The sequence below is a fragment of the Coregonus lavaretus genome (genome assembly GCF_964263955.1).
Source record: "Coregonus lavaretus genome assembly, chromosome: 12".
Lineage (NCBI taxonomy): Eukaryota > Metazoa > Chordata > Actinopteri > Salmoniformes > Salmonidae > Coregonus > Coregonus lavaretus.
The window spans coordinates 46,706,173-46,728,568 of NC_139999.1; the positions used below are offsets into that span (position 1 = coordinate 46,706,173).

At 42.1% G+C, this 22,396-nt stretch overlaps 1 protein-coding gene across 4 annotated transcripts in view; it reads left to right on the top strand.

Moving 5' to 3' along the window:
- The first annotated feature begins 11,565 nt into the window (after positions 1-11,565).
- Positions 11,566-22,396, top strand: part of LOC311138996 (retinol dehydrogenase 12-like) — a 39,039-nt gene continuing 28,208 nt past the window's right edge. For 3 of the 4 annotated variants that reach the window (XM_084173819.1, XM_084173818.1, XM_084173820.1), the window contains exons 1-2: positions 11,566-12,037; positions 17,404-17,643. In XM_084173819.1, coding sequence (XP_084029945.1) covers positions 11,875-12,037; positions 17,404-17,643 — 403 coding nt within the window. In that variant the 5' untranslated portion in view covers positions 11,566-11,874. The remainder of the gene's footprint in view (positions 12,038-17,403; positions 17,644-22,396) is intronic. The other variant, XM_084173821.1, reaches the window with a different exon arrangement.

Here is a 22,396-nt window from a genome sequence, read left to right on the forward strand (position 1 = left end):
AAACTCCCTCTCCCCCTACCTCCCTCCCTTCTCTTGTAATGAAAGTGACTCTAATTACTGCAAAAGACAAAATGAGATTTCATCACATTACTTTGTCTTTACACATCTATTCACTACTGGCCAAATGCAGTCATCATCCACTTCAGCTAGCATTTCCTGTTTTTAGGCCTGTTTACATTTTTAAAGGTAAAGCTTTGGATGAAGCGTAAAAAATGTGACACAGGCTGTATTATTATGCTTATGTATGTGTTGGTACTGTCTGTTCAATAAGGTATTGAATATTCTTAAATCTGACATGGGTTGGAGTTAACATTATTAATCCTGCGTCAAGGCTCAAATATGGCGGAATTGTAGTGTATTTACAGAATAACCCGTGTTGTACAATTTTCCATCCACTAGATGGTAGTAATGTGCTGCCACCTTCAAAGAGGTCTAATGTGAGTTTTTCTATTCATTTACATTTTAGTCATTTAGCAGACGCTCTTATCCAGAGCGATTTACAAGAGCAATTAGGGTTAAGTGCCTTGCTCAAGGGCACATCGACAGATTTTCCACCTAGTCGGCTCAGGGATTAGAACCAGCGACCTTTTGGTTACTGGCACAACGCTCTTAACCACTAAGCTACCTGCTGCCCCAGGCCCCTATTCACCCTTCAAGTAGTGAGCAAATATCCAAATTACTGAAATTCCCTGAATGTTGCATTTATGGATACTAGATATGACTGGTTGTGATCCAGTGACATGTGACAACATGTGACATGCAAAGTTCATGTGTCATACAAAGTGGGTAATGTTGAGCCCCCAACTCCTGTCTGTCAATCACTCCATTAAATATCTTAAACATATACAGTTGAAGGTGTGGTCTGTCCCTTGTGAATATTCCCCTTTGATTGCACAAATAATTCAATTTGTTCTCTCTGCTATAAAATAAACATGTTTTTCAGAATTACTGCCACAGACATATGTTAAATACTTAGGCACTGGCTCATTGGAAGAGAGTGGGCCTGAGGCTACAGCCCACTAACAAATGACCAGCCAGGCCACCACACACACCTGCAGTACACTCCTCTCCCCGCCCCTACTTACTCATACGCATACAATTCAAGGAAGATCTAAGTCTGTATTCACAAAGTGTCTCAGGGTAGCATTGCTGATCTAGGATTACTGACCAGGTCCCTCTATGTAGTCAGCCGTTGCAGCTTCTGTTTCAGCACTGAGGACCGGACACCTGATCAATTTCCCATTATAGGAAAAGTCACATCTAATAAGTAATTGTATTAGTCTTTAATATTGAATTGTGTCTTGATAAAATTTTATTATAGGGAATGTCATTCGGATTCAGACTCCTCACACCTGTTTCTTGTGCCACAGTGCACAAAATGATTCCAATAATGTATTTTTTCATGCCTATGCAGAACTAAATGTAATCTGCATTTACAACCAAAGGAATGTGTGCCTTCATGTACAGTACCAGTCAAAAGTTTGGACACATCTACTCATTCAAGGGTTTTTCTTTATTTGTACTATTTTCTACATTGTAGAATAATAGTGATGACATCAAAACTATGAAATAACACATATGGAATCATGTAGTAACCAAAAAAGTGTTAAACAAATCAAAATATATGTCATATTTGAGATTCTTCAAAGTAGCCACCCTTTGCCTTGATGACAGCTTTGCACACTCTTGGTATTCTCTCAACCAGCTTCATGAGGAATGCTTTTCCAACAGTCTTGAAGGAGTTCCCACATATGCTGAGCACTTGTTGGCTGCTTTTCCTTGACTCTGCCGTCCGACTCATCCCAAACCATCTCAATTGGGTTGAGGTCGGGGGATTGTGGAGGCCAGGTCATCTGATGCAGCACTCCATCACTCTCCTTCTTGGTAAAATAGCCCTTACACAGCCTGAAGGTGTGTTGGGTCATTGTCCTGTTGAAAAACAAATGATAGTCCCACTTAGCACAAACCAGATGGGATGGCATATCCCTGCAGAATGCTGTGGTAGCCATGCTGGTTAAATGTGCCTTGAATTTTAAATAAATCACAGACCGTGTCACCAGCAAAACACCCCCACACCATAACACCTCCTCCTCCATGCTTTACGGTGGGAACTACACATGCGAAGATCATCCGTTCACCCGCGTCTTACAAAGACACGGTGGTTTGAACCAATAATCTCAAATTTGGACTCCAGACCAAAGGACAAATTTCCACCAGTCTAATGTCCATTGCTTGTGTTTCTTGGCCCAAGCAGGTCTCTTCTTCTTATTGGTGTCCTTTAGTAGTGGTTTCTTTGCAGTAATTCGACCATGAAGGCCTGATTCATACAGTCCCCTCTGAACAGTTGATGTTGAGATGTGTCTGTTACTTGAACTCTGTGAAGCATTTATATGGGCTGCGATTTCTGAAGCTGGTAACTCTTATGAACTTATCCTCTGCAGCAGAGGTAATTATGGGTCTTCCATTCCTGTGGCGGTCCTCATGAGAGCCAGTTTCATTATTGCGCTAGATGGTTTTTGCGACTGCACTTGAAGAGACTTTCAAAGTTCTTGAAATGTTCCGTATTGACTGACCTTCATGTCTTAAAGTAATGATGGACTGTCATTTCTCTTTGCTTATTTGAGCAGTTCTTGCCATAATATGGACTTGGTCTTTTACCAAATAGGGCTATCTTCTGTATACCCCCCTACCTTGTCACAACACAACTGATTGGGTCAAACGCATTAAGAAATAAATACATTCCACAAATTAACTTTTAAGAAGGCACACCTGTTAATTGAAATGCATTCCAGGTGACTACCTCATGAAGCTGGTTGAGAGAATGCCAAGAGTGTGCAAAGCTGTCATCAAGGCAAAGGGTGGCTATTTGAATAATCTCAAATATGACATATATTTTGATTTGTTTAACACTTTTTTGGTTACTACATGATTCCATATGTGTTATTTCATAGTTTTGATGTCTTCACTATTATTCTACAATGTAAAAAATAGTACAAATAAAGAAAACCCCTTGAATGAGTAGGTGTGTCCAAACTTTTGACTGATAGTGTATATAATTATAATACCAACAAAACATATAGATTTTTTCTGGCGGGCCGCCAGTTGAAGAAGCCTGATTTACGTCGTATTCACTTAGAATCATCGCATCCAGTAGGTGGCAGCAACACACCTTTTTGGGTTGTAGTCCGCCATAAACCCCACCGAAGAAGAAAGACCACGCAAAAGCAAAAGGGACTTACTAGTACGTGAACCTGTGCAATAGAAACTCTCGTTTTCGTTGCAAAAAAATAATATAATCAATACATCCCAACCCCTTACATGTCGCCAAGACAGTAAATGGAACCCTAGTAATGCCCGTTGGGGCGGCAGCTAACACACGCTTGCTATTGCTCACTATTCAAAGGTAACGCGTACCACACCACCTGGCGCTGCCAACCTAGGCTGTAAACACCCCCCCAAGCCTCATGAATATTCTATACTTCCTGGTATGAACAAAATGAAAAACCTAAATAAAAAATTGAATACATTTAGTTGTTATTTGTTTTCCACTATTCCATGTCCAATTTTGACACTATAAATGACAAACAAGTCAATTACCGTTTTTCTATTCCCCGTTTTTACTCGGAAATCAAAATAACAAATCGTACATGGACCCGGTTGTAATTGTAGTATCCTAAACAGTTTATGATTTTGCTGACGTTTGCAAATGGTGTGTTAGAGGAAACTTGGCTCGGCTTGCGGAAACATCTGGAAAGCATTACTACATAGGTTTCTTGGAATAGAGGAAAGTCTGCTATGTAGAGACTCGGGATTGGTTTATTAAAATCACGCCATATTATGTTACATAGGATATAAATACCAGGTTCTGAACAATGGGACGGGGAGAGACAACATATTGGATCAACAGATTGGCCGTTTCTCTCCAGATAACTGCAGATATCTGTAAATTTGTACTGTGAACTTTGATACAAATAAACCTTTATAATCAAAGTACAGTGTAAGCGGACTTCTTATCATCACAGCATAGATCAGCATCGTTGTCTTGGACACCACATAATAAACAGAGCAGTTTCTGTTTTCTTCCTACAAATGTGTCTCTATCTTTTGAACCGTTTAAGCTACAAAATATTATGACCCCATCACTGAAAGATAAGACTCTCATATGTCTCTTCTGTTTCCCTCTTCAATGCCCTCAATCCGCGGAGGACTCATTAGAGCAGAGTGGACAAGACCAGGCACTAAATAAGACTGGGGGTAAAAGAACATCATCAATGATGATGATTATGTTATTTTCCACACAGAATATAATACAACATTATTACCTGATGATCTTCTGAACTTCTCAATACCTTTCTGATGCATTTCAGTCACTTCAAATCATACTTCCTTCAGATTGAAATACTGTCAGAAGTACTGTCAGACTGATTTGTAATAGACTGTAATAGACCACAATTAAAAAAGTAAACATTGGCAGTTGATTACATAACTTTTTGAAATAGTGGGGTCACAAAAATGTTTTTATATCAAAATTGGGTCACGGGCCAAAAACGTTTGGGAACCCCTGCTTTATCCTTTCCTCACTACTAGCTAACTATTGACAACAAAAGTATCAGCAACAATTAAACATATCTAGTAGAGTGCTCTCCAACCCTGTTCCTGGAGAGCAACCTTTTTTTTAACAACCCCAGTTTTAACAAACCTGATTCAGTTTATCAACCAGGTAATTGTTAGAATCAGGTGCACTATTTTAGGGTTAGAGTGAAATCCTACAGGACAGTAGCTCTCCAGGAACAGGGTATAGAGCCCTGCTCTAGTGGTACTGAATAATCACTTTAACATTAGGCTACTGTCTAGCACTATAGACAGCAACACATATCTTTCGCAGCGGCTGCTCTTACTTAAACTATATGAGTCACACACTCACTCAATGGCTCAACATATGCCGCTATCTATCACAGTAGACTGCAGCATTCAGCTATTGCAACACGCACTGTTGCCTTCACCTTAAATCATACGCACTCAGTCTATCACACATTCGATCATACATTTAATCACACATTGCTGGCACATTTTTATCCTACTTATATGAAATAATCAGGACAGTGCATCATCATATGGCGTTTCACCAAAAGGTCCTTCACTCCTGCTGAGTTCATAAAAATGAAAAGAGCCGTATCTGTCATTTGGGGTTTCTTCCTGCTGAGACTTCAATGTAATCCTTCACCTCAGCCATACCTGTCAGATGGAGCTTCAATTTAATCCTTCACTCTAGCTACCGTTATTGTATTATCTGGTCGCTGTTTCACCCTTCCGTGCCTGGTGCCAAAGCATTAAATCAAGGCTGAGACCTTGGGGTTGAATAGACCATACAATTGGAACATCTTAATCACTTAAGGACACCCATGGCCGATTTTATGGCTCAAAGGCCCAGATACCAGTTACTAAGACCTGCTTTATGGTGACCTCTGGCACTAGAGAAGGTATCTTAATAGGGAATAATCATCAGAAAATAGCATTCTTAACAGTAGTTATAGGTTAATCAAGAGAAATGTGAAGGGTCTATTACATATTAGTATATTTGTTGATATTATGTGTTTACATTTTCTTTCTGAAATGTTCTCAATGTGACAGATGACTACAGGATCAATATACACCTTGATAGTAGAAATTCTATTCCAAATAACAGGCTAGTTATTATAAAATCTCTGAAGCTGGAGACACTTATCTCCCTCACTAACTTTAAGCATCAGTTGTCAGAGCACCTTACCGATCACTGCACCTGTACACAGCCCATCTGAAATTAGCCCGCCCAACTACCTCATCCCTATATTGTTATTTATTTTGCTCATTTGTACCCCAGTATCTCTATTTGCACATCATCTCTTGCACATCTAGCATTCCAGTGTTAATACTAATTGTAATTATTTTGCACTATAGCCTATTTATTGCCTTACCTCCATAACTTGCTACATTTGCACACACTATATATATATTTTTTCTGTTGTATTTTTGACTTTGTTTTGTTTACCCCATATGTAACTCTGTGTTGTTGTTTTTATCGCACTGCTTTGCTTTATCTTGGCCAGGTCGCAGTTGTAAATGAGAACTTGTTCTCAACTGGCTTACCTGGTTAAATAAAGGTGAAAAAAATAATAATAATAATAATTTCAACAATCTGACATCTCCAGTATATTTTCTTGCCAGGTAAGAGACATTCAGCCATAGAGTCTCTCACCCCCTCCCTGATTCAATCAATAGAAAAACTGAGGTTGGAAAGGCAGACAAATATCATAATATGGGTGAAGTAGACAAAAATGTCCTTTCTTTTTCAGCATCAGACTATCTGAGGAAGGCTCAGCTCCGTTCTGTTATATCGAGGCGGAGTTGAATTAACTGGTTGCGGGATTTGCTAGCAAAAACATTGAGTCACCGTCAGTCGATCCTTGTAAAAACGTCAATTCTGAAAATGCTTACCTGTACCTACAGTGCCCTCAGAAGGTATTCATACCCCTTGACTTATTCCACATTTTGTTGTGTTACAGCCTGAATTAAAAATGGAGCTAACTCTCTCCTCTGCTCTTGTCCTTCTAGACCTGTCTGCTGCCTTTGATTCTGTGAACCATCAGATCCTCCTCTCCACCCTCTCCGAGTTGGGCATCTCCGGCGCGGCTCACTCTTGGATTGCGTCCTACCTGACAGGTCGCTCCTACCAAGTGGCGTGGCGAGAATCTGTCTCCGCACCACGTGCTCTCACCACTGGTGTCCCCCAGGGCTCAGTTCTAGGCCCTCTCCTATTCTCCCTATACACCAAGTCACTTGGCTCTGTCATATCCTCACATGGCCTCTCCTATCATTGCTACGCAGACAACACACAACTAATCTTCTCCTTTCCCCCTTCTGATAACCAGGTGGCGAATCACATCTCTGCATGTCTGGCAGACATATCAGTGTGGATGACGAATCACCACCTCAAGCTGAACCTCGGCAAGACGGAGCTGCTCTTCCTCCCGGGGAAGGACTGCCCGTTCCATGATCTCGCCATCACAGTTGACAACTCCGTTGTGTCCTCCTCCCAGAGTGCAAAAAGCCTTGGCGTGACCCAAGACAACACCCTGTCGTTCTCCACTAACATCAAGGTGGTGACCCGATCCTGTAGGTTCATGCTCTACAACATTCGGAGAGTACGACACTGCCTTACACAGGAAGCGGCACAGGTCCTAATCCAGGCACTTGTCATCTCCCGTCTGGATTACTGCAACTCGCTGTTGGCTGGGCTCCCTGCCTGTGCCATTAAAACCCTACAACTCAGGAGGAACGGGTTGGGCCGTACTGGGAACACGCACCATTAACTTAGTGCGGGGAGCAGGAACGGGTTGGGCCGTACTGGGAACACGCACCACTAACTTAGTGCGGGGAGCAGGAACGGGTTGGGCCGTACTGGGAACACGCACCATTAACTTAGTCCGGGGAGCAGGAACGGGTTGGGCCGTACTGGGAACACGCACCACTAACTTAGTGCGGGGAGCAGGAACGGGCCGGGCCGGACTGGGAACACGCACCACTGGCTTAGTGCGAGGAGCAGGAACGGGTCGGGCCGTACTGGGAACACGCACCACTAACTTAGTGCGGGGAGCAGGAACGGGCCAGACCGTACTGGGCACTGGACTTGTGCGGGAAGCAGGAATGGGTCGGGCCGTACTGGGAACACGCACCACTGCCTTAGTGCGGGGATCAGGAACGGGCCGGACCGGACTGGTGACACACACCACTTGCTTGGTCCGAGTAGCGGGACTGGGTTTCCTCATAAACCTCCGCTCCCTCTGCTGCCTACTCAGTTCCTCTCGCCGTGCCTCTACACTCTCCTTCTCCCTTAACGCCTCCTGTAGCTCCTCCCTCTGACCAATTATCTCCTGCTCCCTCTGGACCAATAGCCCCCGTAACCTGGTGGCCTCCTCTCCTAGTCTGCAGATATGCCCTGTCGCTGCCTCCTGCTGCCTAGCCTGAGTACGGGGAGTTGGCTCTGCTCTACCTCTAGGCTCCGCCAACCTCCCTTCCAGCCCCCCAAACCTGGTGGCCTCCTCTCCTAATCCGCCGATACGTCCTGTAGCTGCCTCCAGCATCCCCGTCGTCCATGCCGTGTGCCCCCCCCCAATTTTTTTTATTGGGGTTGCCTCTCGCCTGTCCGACGACGGCACGGTTGGCGCCGTACCTCCTCTCTCGCCAGGGCCTTAACTTTTGCCCATGGCCCTCTGCCCGCGAACATGTCCTCCCAAGACCACCATTCGCCCACCTGGGACATCGCCAACTTCTCCAGTTCCTTACCCGGCTTTTGCTCCTGAACACGCTGCTTGGTCCTGTTTTGGTGGGATCTTCTGTCACGATCGTTATAAACAGCGGACCAAGGCGCAGCGTGATATGCGTACATCTTTTATTAAGTACACAACACGAACAAAACAACAAACCAAACGATGCGTGAAGTCCTAGGTTAATACACCAAAACAAACCTTACGGAACAAGATCCCACAATAAACTAGTGCCAACCGGCTGCCTAAGTATGGTTCCCAATCAGAGACAACGAGAATCAGCTGCCTCTGATTGGGAACCACCCTGGCCAACATAGAAAACACGAACTAGAACGAAACATAGAAAATGCAACATAGACACTACACACCCTGGGTCAACATTAAAGAGTCCCCAGAGCCAGGGCGTGACAGGGATAGGATAAAGTAATCCTTCTACCCACCCCCCCCCTTACCCCACCCCCCCCAAAATTTCAGCAAATGTATTGAAAATTAAATACAGAAATATCTAATTTACATAAGTATACCCATAACATAATGCAGCCACCACTATGCTTGAAAATATGGAGAGTGGTACTCAGATATGTGTTGCACTGTCACGCCCTGACCTATATAACTCTAGTTAGTTTGGTCAGGGTGGGCATGTTTAGTTCGATGTTATGGTAGATCTATGTTTAGATCTAGGTTTTGTATGTCTATGTTTGGCCGGGTGTGATTCCCAATCAGAGGCAGCTGTCGCTCGTTGTCTCTGATTGGGGATCATACTTAGGCAGCCAGTTTTCCTGCCTGTGTTGTGGGATCTTGTTTGTGTTTCGGTGAGTTTGGCTTATGTGTGTATAGCCTTCCGACATCACGTTCGTTGACTTTTGTTGTTTTTGTATGTTTATACGGTTTAATAAACATGGATGCATTTCACGCTGCGCCTTGGTCTGACCCATCCTTCAACGTCTGTGACATGCATTGGATTTGATCCAAACATAACACTTTGTATTCAGGACAAAAAGTGAATTGCTTTGCCACATGTTTTGCAGTATTACTTTAGCTAAGGTAGTCATTCAAAGATCATGTTAAACACTATTATTGCACACAGAGTGAGTCCATGCAACTTGTTATGTGACTTCTTAAGCACATTTTTATTCCTGGAATAATTTAGGCTTGCCATAACAAAGAGGTTGAATACTTATTGACTCAAGACATTTCAGCTTTTCATTTGCAATTAATTTGTAAAAATGTCAAAAAAACATACAGTAATTCCACTTTGACATTTACCAAGCTACCAATTACATCACACTGGAAGAAGTTAAGCTACACTAAAGCTACCCTTAAGAAAAATGTTTACTTAACTAAAGTTACTTTGAAAAAATGGTTCACTACTTCCAAACTACTTTGTGAAACATATCTAAATCTGAAATGTCATAGACTACAAATTGCAAGAACAGATCACTCTGTAGTCACCCACTGGGCACAGACGTCAGTTCAACATCTAGTTTTGATATACATTTGGTTGAGTTGTCAACTAACTTGAATTCAACATGAAATCAACAAAACATTTCACCAGGTCATTGGATTTAGATTAAATAAATATTACATTCCCTTACGTTTATTACTTTTTTTCAAATCCAATCAGTTTTCCCCGTTGATTCAACGTCATCACGTTGAATTTTTTGGTTGAAATTATGTGGAAACAACGTTGATTCAACATATCAGTGAGTACCAATCTTCATATTTTCAAGCATGGTGGTGGCTGCATCATGTTATGGGTATGCTTTTCATCGGCAAGGACTAGGGAGTTTTTTAGAATAAAAAAGGCATTAATCCTAGTTCAGTCTGCTTTCCAACAAACACTGGGAGACAAATTCACCTTTCAGCAGGACAATAACCTAAAACACAACACCAAATATAAACTGGAGTTGCTTACAAGACGACATTGAATGTTCCTTAGTTGCCTAGTTACAGTTTTGTCTTAAATCGGCTTGAAAATCTATGTCAAGACTTGAAAATGGCTGTCTAGCAATGATCAACAACTAACTTGCAGAGCTTGAAGAATTTAAAAAAGAATAATGGGCAAATATTGTACAATGCAGGTGTGCAAAACTCTTAGAGATGTGAGGGAAATGTTGTTGTCTATAAAAGAGATAACCTTGAATTGTACATCTTGTTTCATACATTGGTTCATGTAGGTGCTGGGTAGAGATATGAGGGGGAGACGGTCATGACCCCCTCCTCAGACATTTTGGCAGAACTCCCAGAATATGTCAATAAGTTAAGATATGAGATGCTGCCAGTCACATGCAGGAACCAACCCTATGAACCATGCCTATGTAGCTTTTTGGTATAGCCGTGTATAAGAGAACTAACAGGACTGCCTTGGGAGAGCTCCCGACCAAGGTGCACTATGGTGCATTACGTTTGTTGGAACCTCTCCAGCTTGCTGATAATAAATAATTATTAATTTAAGTTTGACTTTGAGTCCCTGGTGGTAATTTCCACGACAGAGACTTAGCAAGAAAGACTCACAGCTGTAATCGCTGCCAAAGGTGATTCTAACATGTATTAACTCAGAAGTTTGAATACTTATCTAATCATGATATATTCATGTTTTATTAAATTTTTTGTACACATTTTAGAATATTTCTTCCACTTTGACATTACATAATTTTTTGGTGTAGATCGTTGACAAAAAAATGACAATTCAATCTATTTAAATCCCACCTTGTAGCAAAACAAAATGTAGAAAAAGTCAAGGGGTGTGAATACTTTCTGAAGGCACAAAACATTAGGAACACCTTCTTAATATTGAGTTGCACCCCCCTTTGCCCTCAGAGCAGCCTCAATTAGTCGGGGCATGGACTCTACATTTACATTTACATTTACGTCATTTAGCAGACTCTACAAGATGTCAAAAGCATTCCACTGGGATGCTGGCCCATGTTGACTCCAATGCTTCCCACAATTGTGTCAAATTGGCTGGACATGGTGGACCATTCTTGACACACACAGAAAACTGTGGGGCGTGAAAAACCCAGCAGCTTTGCAGTTCTTGACACACTCAAACTGGTGCACCTGGCACCTACTACCATACCCGGTTCAAAGGCTCTTAAATATTTTGTCTTGCCCCTTTACCCTCTGAATGGCATACATACACAATCCATGTCTCAATTGTCTAAAGGCTTAAAAATCCTTCTTTAACTTGTCTCCTCCCCTTCCTCTACACTGATTGAAGTGGATTTAAAAAGTGACATCAATAAGGGATCATAGCTTTCACATGGATTCACCTGGTCAGTCTATGTCATGGAAAGAGCTGGTGTTCGGAATGTTTTGTACACTCAGTGCATATTTTCAGAGTAGCTTCCCCAACACTGCAAGATCCCCATGTTCCGATGTAGGCAACATCGACTTTGGGAAAAACTGTGGGTGTTGACTTGAATCGTTCCATATGGATACTGGCAAATAGCCCTCAGAACGGAGTTGGGTCGTAAGTCTGCTTCAAATCGGTGTAGGCTATCTGACTGACAATTGTGAAGTTGTATCCAGATACATTTTCGTTCTGCGTTGGGGCTCGGTGGATTTTTAAATGTATTTGGTTTGGACTGATGTTTTCTCTCACCCGTTATGGTTGGTAACGACAGTGATTTTGGGACTTGTCTTGCGATCACAGCGGAGAGGGTCGTGGGATCCGCGCGCCTGTCCAGTGCAACTGAAGGGCAAGACAGCCATAGTTACTGGAGCTAACACAGGTAACGGTTTTGCATGGTGCCACTTGGCATGGGGTATAGATATAGACTTGTTTTGCTTGGAAAGGCTTATCCAATTTGATTCAATAAGTATATTTCTCCACCTAGTGCACAGACAAAAACTCTTAACCAAATGGAAATACAACAAAATCAAATTAATCAGATTATATAAATCATAATTGGCAACCCACTGGGCACAGACGTCAATTCAGCGTCTATATTCACTTTGGTTCAACACAATTTCATCGAAATGATGTGGAAACAACTATGATTCAACCAGTGTGTGCCCAGTGGGGAAATACAGTTGAGGTCATAAGTTTCATACACTTAGGTTGGAGTCATTAAAACTTGTTTTTCAACCACTCCACACATTTCTTGTTAATAAACTATAGTTTTGGCAAGTGGGTTAGGACATTTAATTTGTGTATGACACAAGTAATTTTTCCAACAATTGTTTACAGGCAGATTATTTCACTTATAATTCACTGTATCACAATTCCAGTGGGTCAGAAGTTTACATACACTTATTTGACTGTGCCTTTAAACAGCTTGGAAAATTGAGCGGCTTTAGAAGCTTCTGATAGGCTAATTGATATAATTTGAGTCAATTGGAGGTGTACCTGTGGATGTGTTTCAAGGCCTACGTTCAAACTCAGTGCCTCTTTGCTTGACATCATGGGAAGATTAAAAGAAATCAGCCAAGACCTCAGAAAAAAAATGGTAGACCTCCACAAGTCTGGTTCATCCTTGGGAGCAATTTCCAAACGCCTGAAGGTACCACGTTCATCTGTACAAACAATAGTACGCAAGTATAAACACCATGGGACCACGCAGCCGTCATGCCGCTCAGGAAGGAGACCTTGTGAAGATGCTGGAGGAAACAGGTACAAAAGTATCTATATCCACAGTAAAACTAGTCCTATATCGACATAACCTGAAAGGCCGCTCAGCAAAGAAGAAGCCACTGCTCCAAAACCGCCATAAAAAAAACAGATTACGGTTTGCAACTGCACAATGTCCTCTGGTCTGATGAAACAAAAATAGAACTGTTTGGCCATAATGAAGATCGTTATGTTTGGAGGAAAAAGGGGGGTGGCTTGCAAGCCGAAGAACACCATCCCAACCGTGAAGCACGGGGGTGGCAGCATCATGCTGTAGGGGGTGCTTTGCTGCAGGAGGGAAAGGTGCACTTCACAAAATAGATGGCATCATGAGGAAGGAAAATGATGTGGATATATTGAAGCAACATCTCAAGACATCAGTCAGGAAGTTATAGTTTGGTTGCAAATGGTTCTTCCAAATGGACAATGACCCAAAGCATACTTCCAAAGTTGTGGCAAAATGGCTTAAGGACAACAAAGTCAAGGTATTGGAGTGGCCATCACAAAGCCCTGACCTCAATCCTATAGAAAATGTGTGTGCAGAACTGAAAAAGCGTGTGCGAGCAAGGAGGCCTACAAACCTGACTCAGTTACACCAGCTCTGTCAGGAGGAATGGGCCAAAATTCACCCAACTTATTGTGGGAAGCTTGTGGAAGGCTACCCGAAAAAGTTTGACCCAAGTTAAACAATTTAAAGGCATGCTAACAAATACTAATTGAGTGTATGTAAACTTCTGACCCACTGGGAATGTGACGAAAGAAATAAAAGCTGAAATAAATAATTCTCTCTACTATTATTCTGACATTTCACATTCTTCAAATAAAGTGGTGATCCTAATTGACCTAAAACAGGGATTTTTTACTAGGATTAAATGTCAGGAATTGTGAAAAACTGAGTTTAAATGTATTTGGCTAAGGTGTATGGAAACTTCCGACGTAACTCTTGACATTATGCATTTCCCTCACTTGAACCTCTCACCCTCAAAGTGTCTCAAATAGACTTCAGAGTTTAGTTAATGGTATGCTTTTGGAATCCCTCTTTAAAGATGTGAAGAAAAAAAACAAAGTCGAGAGAGAGAGAGAGTTCTCCTGTATGTTCACATGTTTTTTTCCATGTTCTCTATAGATAAACTAAACTCCGCTTGACTTTTCTCTGGGGAAACTAAAAGTATTTTAATGAAAGGAGGGTTCCACTTCATGACAGTATCTAGGTTTCCATCCAGGTGACAGATTTTCATTCGAAAATTCTAAAATCTGCAAAAAGATAATCTGTAGCCTAATAAAGTGCATGTTTTGCCGATTAGTCATAGTGGGAGGACCACACAACATGTCATTGTGTGACTCCAAGTTTACTTAGATATGATGGTTATTATATCAATATTTGTGCATAAACGCGTTTCCACCAACATTTCTTGCATAATTCATTTTACTGAAACAAAAAGATCCCACCTTGTCTAGCGTATTTTGTTTTGTTGACATTTGGAAAGTTTACCGAAAAATGTTATGTTTCCATCAGGCTTGGAATGCAGTTTATTAGGCTACAGATTACATAAATGATGATGAACTTCACAGGGTGGTGAAAGTGCACAGTGATGAGCTTGATGCTCCTTTCCAATAAATATCTAGGTTCTTATTCTGGTGACATGAAGATCACATGATGATTGCATATTTGGTTGCTTTTTGACAATTCAAAAATAATCTAGCTCTTTTGGCCATAATAATCTCATGTAGGCTAAACCCGCAATGTATCTGCGAGCTGGTGGCTAAAGCGCACATGCTAATACCGGAGTGGACACACTTGCTATATAATGGCACATTTCTTTGTGAGAAAACCATCAGTAGAGTTGAACATGCGATGGAAACCCATTTATTCGGTACATGGGAATTTGTATTTTTATGTGCACTACGTCTTCATGCATAGACTTTCATCTGCAACAAGCCAATTTGATGGAAACAAATCTCTGGCATATTGTTTTTATGCAGATTTTAGAATATTCAGCACGAAAATCTGTCACCAATTGGATGGAAAATTAGCTACAGACACAAAAAGATCCCACCTTGTTTAGCATATTTTGTTTTGTCGACATTTGCAACGTTTACCAAGTTTACCGACACATTTGCTGTTTTCATCAGGCCTGTCATTACATTTTCTATCCAACATGTACTTTACTTTGGTTATAAACCAGGTTTCCATCCAACCTTTCACCAAGTAAAGTACACGGATAGAACATGGTCATGACAGGCCTGATGGAAACAGCAAATGTTTCGGTAAACTTTCCAAATGTTGACAGAACAAAATATTCTAGACAAGGTGGGATCTTTTTGTGTTGGTGTGATGATGCGAACATCCTCATTTGAACATTGCCCCTTATTTAAATTTAAGTTGTGAGTGTTTATTTCTATGTATATTGTTTTCCAGGTACCTGCTTAACTTACATTATTCATATCATCGGTAGAGTTGAAAATGCAATGAAAAGCCATTTAACTTGTATTTTTCCTTCGATACATGGGAATTTAACCGCAAAAGTTATTTTTATGTGCACTATGTCATCACGCACAGCCTTTTGTCCACAACAAGTCAATTTGATGGAAACATCTCTGGTGGGAAAATGCGCATTTTACAGATTTATGCAGATTTTAGAATATTTGCATGAAAATCTGTCACCAATTGGATGGAAACCTAGCTATAGACAAACACTTGGAGCAATAGCTGTGCATGTCAGTTAGCTCAGAACTCAGAAGTGCCAGGTTTCATCTGAAGGAAACTGTCACGAGGTGGAAAAGTGACAGGTTATTTGTAACTGGGATGAGCAGGCATAGTGAAGTAAAGACCAAACAGAAGGACTAGTTCAAGCATTTAATAAACAATAGGGCATAGTTTACAAGTTCACCTTTTCAGCAGTGGCCTTTCTCACTGGGCCAGGAATATTTACAAACCATGCAATTTAAAATGACAAACAATCAAAGTAACAAAAAGGCACAGGAGGTGGTGCAGCCCAGGAGACAGGTCCATCTTGGAAACTCACAATACTCTATTTCCCCCATGCTCCTGGAAACAACCATACCTCTGGACTACATCCCCTCCTGTGGGCAGTTGCACCTCAAACAGAAAGGAACAAGGCTTAAATCAGAGAGGAAGAGGCGAAGCGAGAGGTTTTACTCCGGCCAAAATTTGTCCACGAAAAATAAGCCCACGAAGTGAGGAATTTTTGTATGGAGACCAGTGAGTGTGGAATTTGGTCAACAAAAAATGTCATTGCTAATTTGTTACGTGAGGCTTATTTGATCAAATATACATTTTCTTAATGGTTAGGTTGTTAAGAATGCACTGATATAAGTGGACACACTCTGCATTACGACAATTTATATATCGGACTATATCGGAGTTGTGCCTGTTGTCATAAAGATAGATGGAGGACTCATCATGGATATAGCCCGTTTTAACATGGACATTGCCATTGAGGGCTTCCACCATTTTAAAAGTAGTCAACTGGGTGGGGAGCCTAAGAGTTGGGAGCAATCAGCCAATAAAGAAGAAGGAAATGTACTACTTTAAAATGGTGCTTCCCATTCTGTCACCGACGCTATAATGACACAGAAACAAAGAAGAGTCCTCTATCTATCTCAATGGCCTGTTCACACACGTATCTGCCCTGTCGTTGGCTAGAATGGTCCCACCTAATCTCGCCTCCTTCCGCCTGCCTTCCATCTTTGAGGACATGTATTCCCATTATATTGACTATCTTGTCAATATAATAGACAATCTTTGCTTAAATACAATTCAGCAAACATACAATTAACCGATGAGATCACTTGGAGAGTTAACGAGTCAATCAATCACACCTGTGACAAGACTCCGGTCTTTTACAGCTCTATCTTATAGCCTGGTCAATGCTAAACCTCAAACAAATGCGCTATGGCCCTTGAACCCTTTGATAGATATTCACTAGATATGAGTCACTAGATGTGGACATCTCACTGTCAATGTCTCTGTGACTGCCATGAACTTTTGCACACATACAGAAATGTCAGTCAAACAAGCAGGCAGGCACGCACGCACCACAGGAGGTTGGTGGCATATAATTGGGGAGAACGGGCTCGTGTTAATGACTGAAGCGGAAGGTGTTTGATGACATTCCATTTGCTCCGTTCCGGACATTTTTATGAGCCGTTCCCCGTTCCCCTTAGCACATTCCATTTGCTCCGTTCCCTGTTTGATTGCAGTCTGAGCAACTGCTCTTGAACTCTGCTGAGTGTGTTTATCACCAACCCTGTTAACCTCCCTCCCTCTCTACTCCCCTATCCTGTTTCCTCATTCCCTTTCCCCGTCTTTCTCTTTTTCAACCACTTCCACTATCTCTCTCTCATTCTACCTCTTCTTCTTTCTCTCTCGCTCTCATTCTCTCCCTAACTCCTTTCCTCTTACTCCCCCTCTCTCTCCCCCTACTTCCCCCCACCACCTACCCTCCTCGCCTACCACACTCTCAGGGATAGGGAAGTTCATTGCCCTTGACTTTGCCCGGCGCGGGGCTCGTGTTATCATGGCGTGCCGGAGCAAGGCTCGCGGTAGCGTCGCCCTGCAGGAGATCCGTAAGCGGAGTGGGAACGCCGATGTGCACCTGCGTCTGGTGGACACCTCGTCCCTGGCGTCGGTGAGGGCGTTCGCAGAGGGCGTCCTGCGAGAGGAGAAGGAGCTCCACATCCTGGTCAACAACGCTGGGGCTTCAGGTGGGCACCGGTCCAGATTCAAAGACCGTTAGCCTGGAAAACACACTTAGGCTGGAATCCACACTGAATATCGTTCACTATTTACTACTGTTTCACTTGAAGCAAAATACAATAGTGAAGGAGCTCTCTCCACATCCTGGTCAACAATGCCAGGGCTTCAGGTGGGCATTGGGTCCAGAGTCAGTTATAGCCTGAAATCCACACTGAATAACACTACATTTTCAATATTGACCTGAAGCAGAACAGTAATGAAAAGGAGCGATATTCACTGTGGATTCCAGGCTAAGATGCAGTCAACCAGGGGTGGATGTCAACAGCCGTCACACTAGTGTGACCAACTGGGTTTGAATCCAGGGCGTCTACACACCATAAGACTAAAGCCTGGGCATGAGGAGAGTTAATGCAAGTCTTTAGGTCTTGGGTAAGGTTACCAAAGCACGGTTGTGGTTTGGAGTCAGTACCCAATAACAATGTCCATGAGAGGAACAACCTTGCTTGATTGATAATAACAATGGTAACATGCCATTCCACCGAATTACAATTTTGCTCACAAATTCCCATTCATTATCTATCACCAGAGGTGTGGACTCGAGTCATGTGACTTGGACTCGAGTCAGACTCGAGTCATGAATTTGATGACTTCAGACTCGACTCGACAAAATGTACAAAGACTTGCAACTCGACTTGGACTTTAACATCAATGACTCGTGACTTCACTTGGACTTGCGCCTTATGACTCGAGAAGACTTGCTACTTCCCATGAAAACTGGGGAAAAAAAATTTCACACGGCCGCGCCGCTCTCCGTTTATCTGCATCTGTGAAAAAAATGTGCACCATCCACCTGTATGCATACAGAGAGCGCGCGCTGCCTGCACGTTATCCAATCACTGTAGTCCCACGTTGTTTTGATTCGACAGCATCTAAGCAGGCACATTGCAAGACAACCAATGAAGCACATCAAGCAACAATGCGCCAGTTGTCAAAATGATACCGAAGATAGTTTGGTTTGGCTATAAAAATTACGAGGTAGTCGACAAAAAACGAGTTGCAATCTGCAAAACATGCGGATCGAAGATTACAGACGGAGCTGCCACAACGTCCAACTTTGTTCGACACCTGAAGTTGCACAAAGAAAGGTAAGTTTTGAACGAATGCTACGCACCTTATCGGATGTACCGTAACTTACTAGCTAGCTGCTGCATATTTACTGTATCAACGAGACAAGCGCACGTCTCCCTTGCTGGTTCATGCTTACAAAAATATGGATTTTTGAACTGCTATTATATGGACATTCTAAAACGCTTTCGTGAAAAACGCTTAACGTTCTTTAATGTACTAAGACAGTGTTATTAAAAGACCAAACTCTGTAAATATCATATTAATAAAGTATACTATGTACAAAACATCAGATGAGCCCAGAATATGAACGCAAACACGTTTAATAACACGTTGCGTTTTCCTCCCATAGAAAACTATTATAAGAAAAGGCTTAACGTGTCTTAATATACTGAGACAGTAATATTAAAAGACCAAACTATAAATATCATATTAATAAAGTATACTAAATGTACAAAACATCAGATGAGGCCAGAATATGAACGCAAACACGTTTAACAACACGTTAAGTGTTTTCCTCCCATAGAAAACCATTATAAGAAAAGGCTTAACATGTCTTATGTAGGCTACTATGTATTCTGGGCTCATCTGATGTTTTGTACATAGTATGCTTTATTAATATGATATTTGCAGAGTTTGGTCTTATAATATTACTGTCTTAGTATATTAAGCATTAAGCAACGTTAAGCGTTTTTCACGTTAAGCGTTTTAGAATTCAGTTTCAGAGTTGCTGGTGTGCTGCCTCATTGAGGTCGTTTATGTAATTTTGGTTAATCACAACTAAGCTGAACTGTCGCTGAAGACAAAATATCACAATTAAACAATGAATGCACCCCCTTTCACAACTCGGATGTAGTTGGTGCATCCCTAAACCCATCCAAGTACAACAGGAAACATAGTAAGACGTATACATTGTAAAGAGGAAAATGATAACACAGTCACAGTAGATCCACCATTAGCCTTCCCTTTTCATATCATGCCCAAACAGCAGACAGCGCATGGACAGAGTGCTACCGTAGTCTACAGTAGGTCTGTGAGGCAGCGCACCACTGGGATATATACAGTATATAATAAAATAATAACGATTATAGTAGTAATGTTCAGAGATGCAATAGATTATTATAGTGCAGTTCTTAACTAATGGGAATATTGTTTAGCTTATTTTTGGTTTAATTTGGTTTACTTTAGTTATTTAATTTATTCAATTATTTTGTTTTTCTATACTTTTCATGCCAACTTGCCATGGCCCCCCTAGAACCCCCTCGCGGCACCCAAGGGTCCCCGTCCCCACTTTGAAAACCACTGCTATAAAGCATATGACTTCAGTTTCTTGAGGGAAAGGGCTTTCTTATGAATTTTGAAGCAGTGAAAATATTCTTAATATTGCATACACTGACACTGAAATGTATTATCGTAAACCGTAGTGTACAATAGGCAATGAATATTAACACAACAACATTGATATGAGTAAAGAGTAGTTTCAAATACAACATGTGTGGCTGTAAAGGATTTTCTGACATCTGTTTCATATTCTTCTCTGTTACAGGTATGAAGAATACCAGATGAACAAAATCATCGTAGATGAACCACAACAGCCTTCAATCTCACAATTCCTTGACACTCGTGTAGGGCGTTACAGCCTGACCCACCCACAGCAGAATGCCATCTCCAATGCGATACTGTCTGACTTGATTATTGATTGCAATTTCCCTCTGTCTATTGTGGAAAATAAGAGCTTTCGTCACTTTCTGGCTGTGCTGGACAGCAAGTATACCCCAGTATGTCGCCGAACGCTGACCACAAAAACAGAGAGCCTTGCTGAGGAGAGACGGTCAAAGTTAAAAACTCAATTGAGCAACACTGACCATGTTTCAGTCACTGTGGACATTTGGTCTGATCGAAAGATGAGGGGATTCCTTGGTGTCACTGTGCACTGGATGGAGCGAGATGCAGAGAGGGTACAGCTAAAGACTAATCTCTTGGCCTGCAACCGCTTCAAAGGCTCTCACACAGCAGAGCGAATCTGTGACCAATTTGAGGCAATATGTGATGAATACAACATCAAAGCTAAATTGGACTATATAATTAGTGACAATGCTGCTAACATGCGCAAGGCATTTACAGTCTGCTTCCCCAGCGAACAGGAGGAAGATGAAGATGCTGGAGATAATCTTGATGATCCTGAGCTATGGCATGACTTAACCCAAGAAGACCAGCAAACCGTCGATGCTGCTATGGCAAAGAAACAGCGCCTGCAGTGTTTTGCACACACATTGCAGCTGGTTGTGGGAGACGGTTTGAAAGAAACAAAAGCGGCATGTCCTTCTCTCTCCAAGTTATCAAAACTTAGCTCCCTGCTCCACACAAGCACAACGTTTAAAGACATCTTCGATGGTGAATTTGGGGAGCACAGAGGCATCCCTGCTGCAGTGAGCACGAGGTGGAATTCCACACTGCGGCAGGTAAAAGCAGTCCTTCATTGTGATCAGCAAAAGCTCTGCGCAGTTCTTGAGAAGGCCGGGCATAAAGAACTGTCATTCACACCACGAGAGTGGAATCTGCTGAAGGAGTTGGTGGACATCTTAAAACCGTTCGGAGAAGCAACTGATTTGACACAGGGGGAGAAAGTCATTACAATCAGTGCAGTTGTTCCATCCATCTTGTCCCTCAATCACCATCTTGAGAAGCTGAAGCCTCAAGTTCGTTTCCTGAGTGGCCTGGTCAGAGGTCTGCAGGCATCCCTGAAAAAAAGATTTCTTGGGATCTTCATTAATGTAAAAATGGCCCAGTCTCAAGAAGGGATCACTGCCCCCTTTTCAGACACAGTCTACCTGAAAGCAGCTGCCTTGGATCCAGCCTTTTGTCTGCTGTGGATTGAGCCCCATGTGCTGGTCAACCGTGACATCAAGGCAGAGGTGGCACAACGAGTTAAAGGTAAATATTATTGACTTGCAATGCAACTTAAATGCAACGTACAATAATTTGATCTTAATCTGATATAGGATCTAATGTGATATTAATCTGGCTTTAACAATAATAAAAAATTTCAGTCTTGAACAGTATCATCAACATCAGAAATAAGGGCTCTTTTGTTTCTGCTGTTGTGACACGTTTTTATTTTTATTTTTAGAATTGATCCTGCAAGATGCTGCAGAGACAGAGCAGCCTGTGCCGGTGCCTGCTGAAGAAGAACTAGAGGACATGGAAGGAGAAGGGCTGTTTGCTGCATACCATAAGAGGCAGAAAAGGGATGTTGGGACCCCACCAGCAGTACAGCTAAGTCACTACATTGACATGGCAGAAGGACAGAATGCCCTTTTGTTCTGGGCACTGAACAGTAAGACTCTTCCTTCACTCTTTCAAGTAGCCATCCGAGTCTTGGCAGTGCCTGCTTCTAGTGCTCCAGTGGAGCGAGTTTTCAGCCATGGTGGCATCATTCTGCGTCCCCATCGTGCACAAATGACTGACAGACTTTTGGCCAATTTGATCTTTTGCAAATGCAATGCAGTATAGGGGCCTCCCTCCACCTGTCCACAGCACGCATGCGCGCACACACACTCACTCTCTGCTCATCACCTGTCCACACAGCTCTCTCTCTCCTGTGGTAGGAGTTTCACATGGAGTAAGATCTGTTCA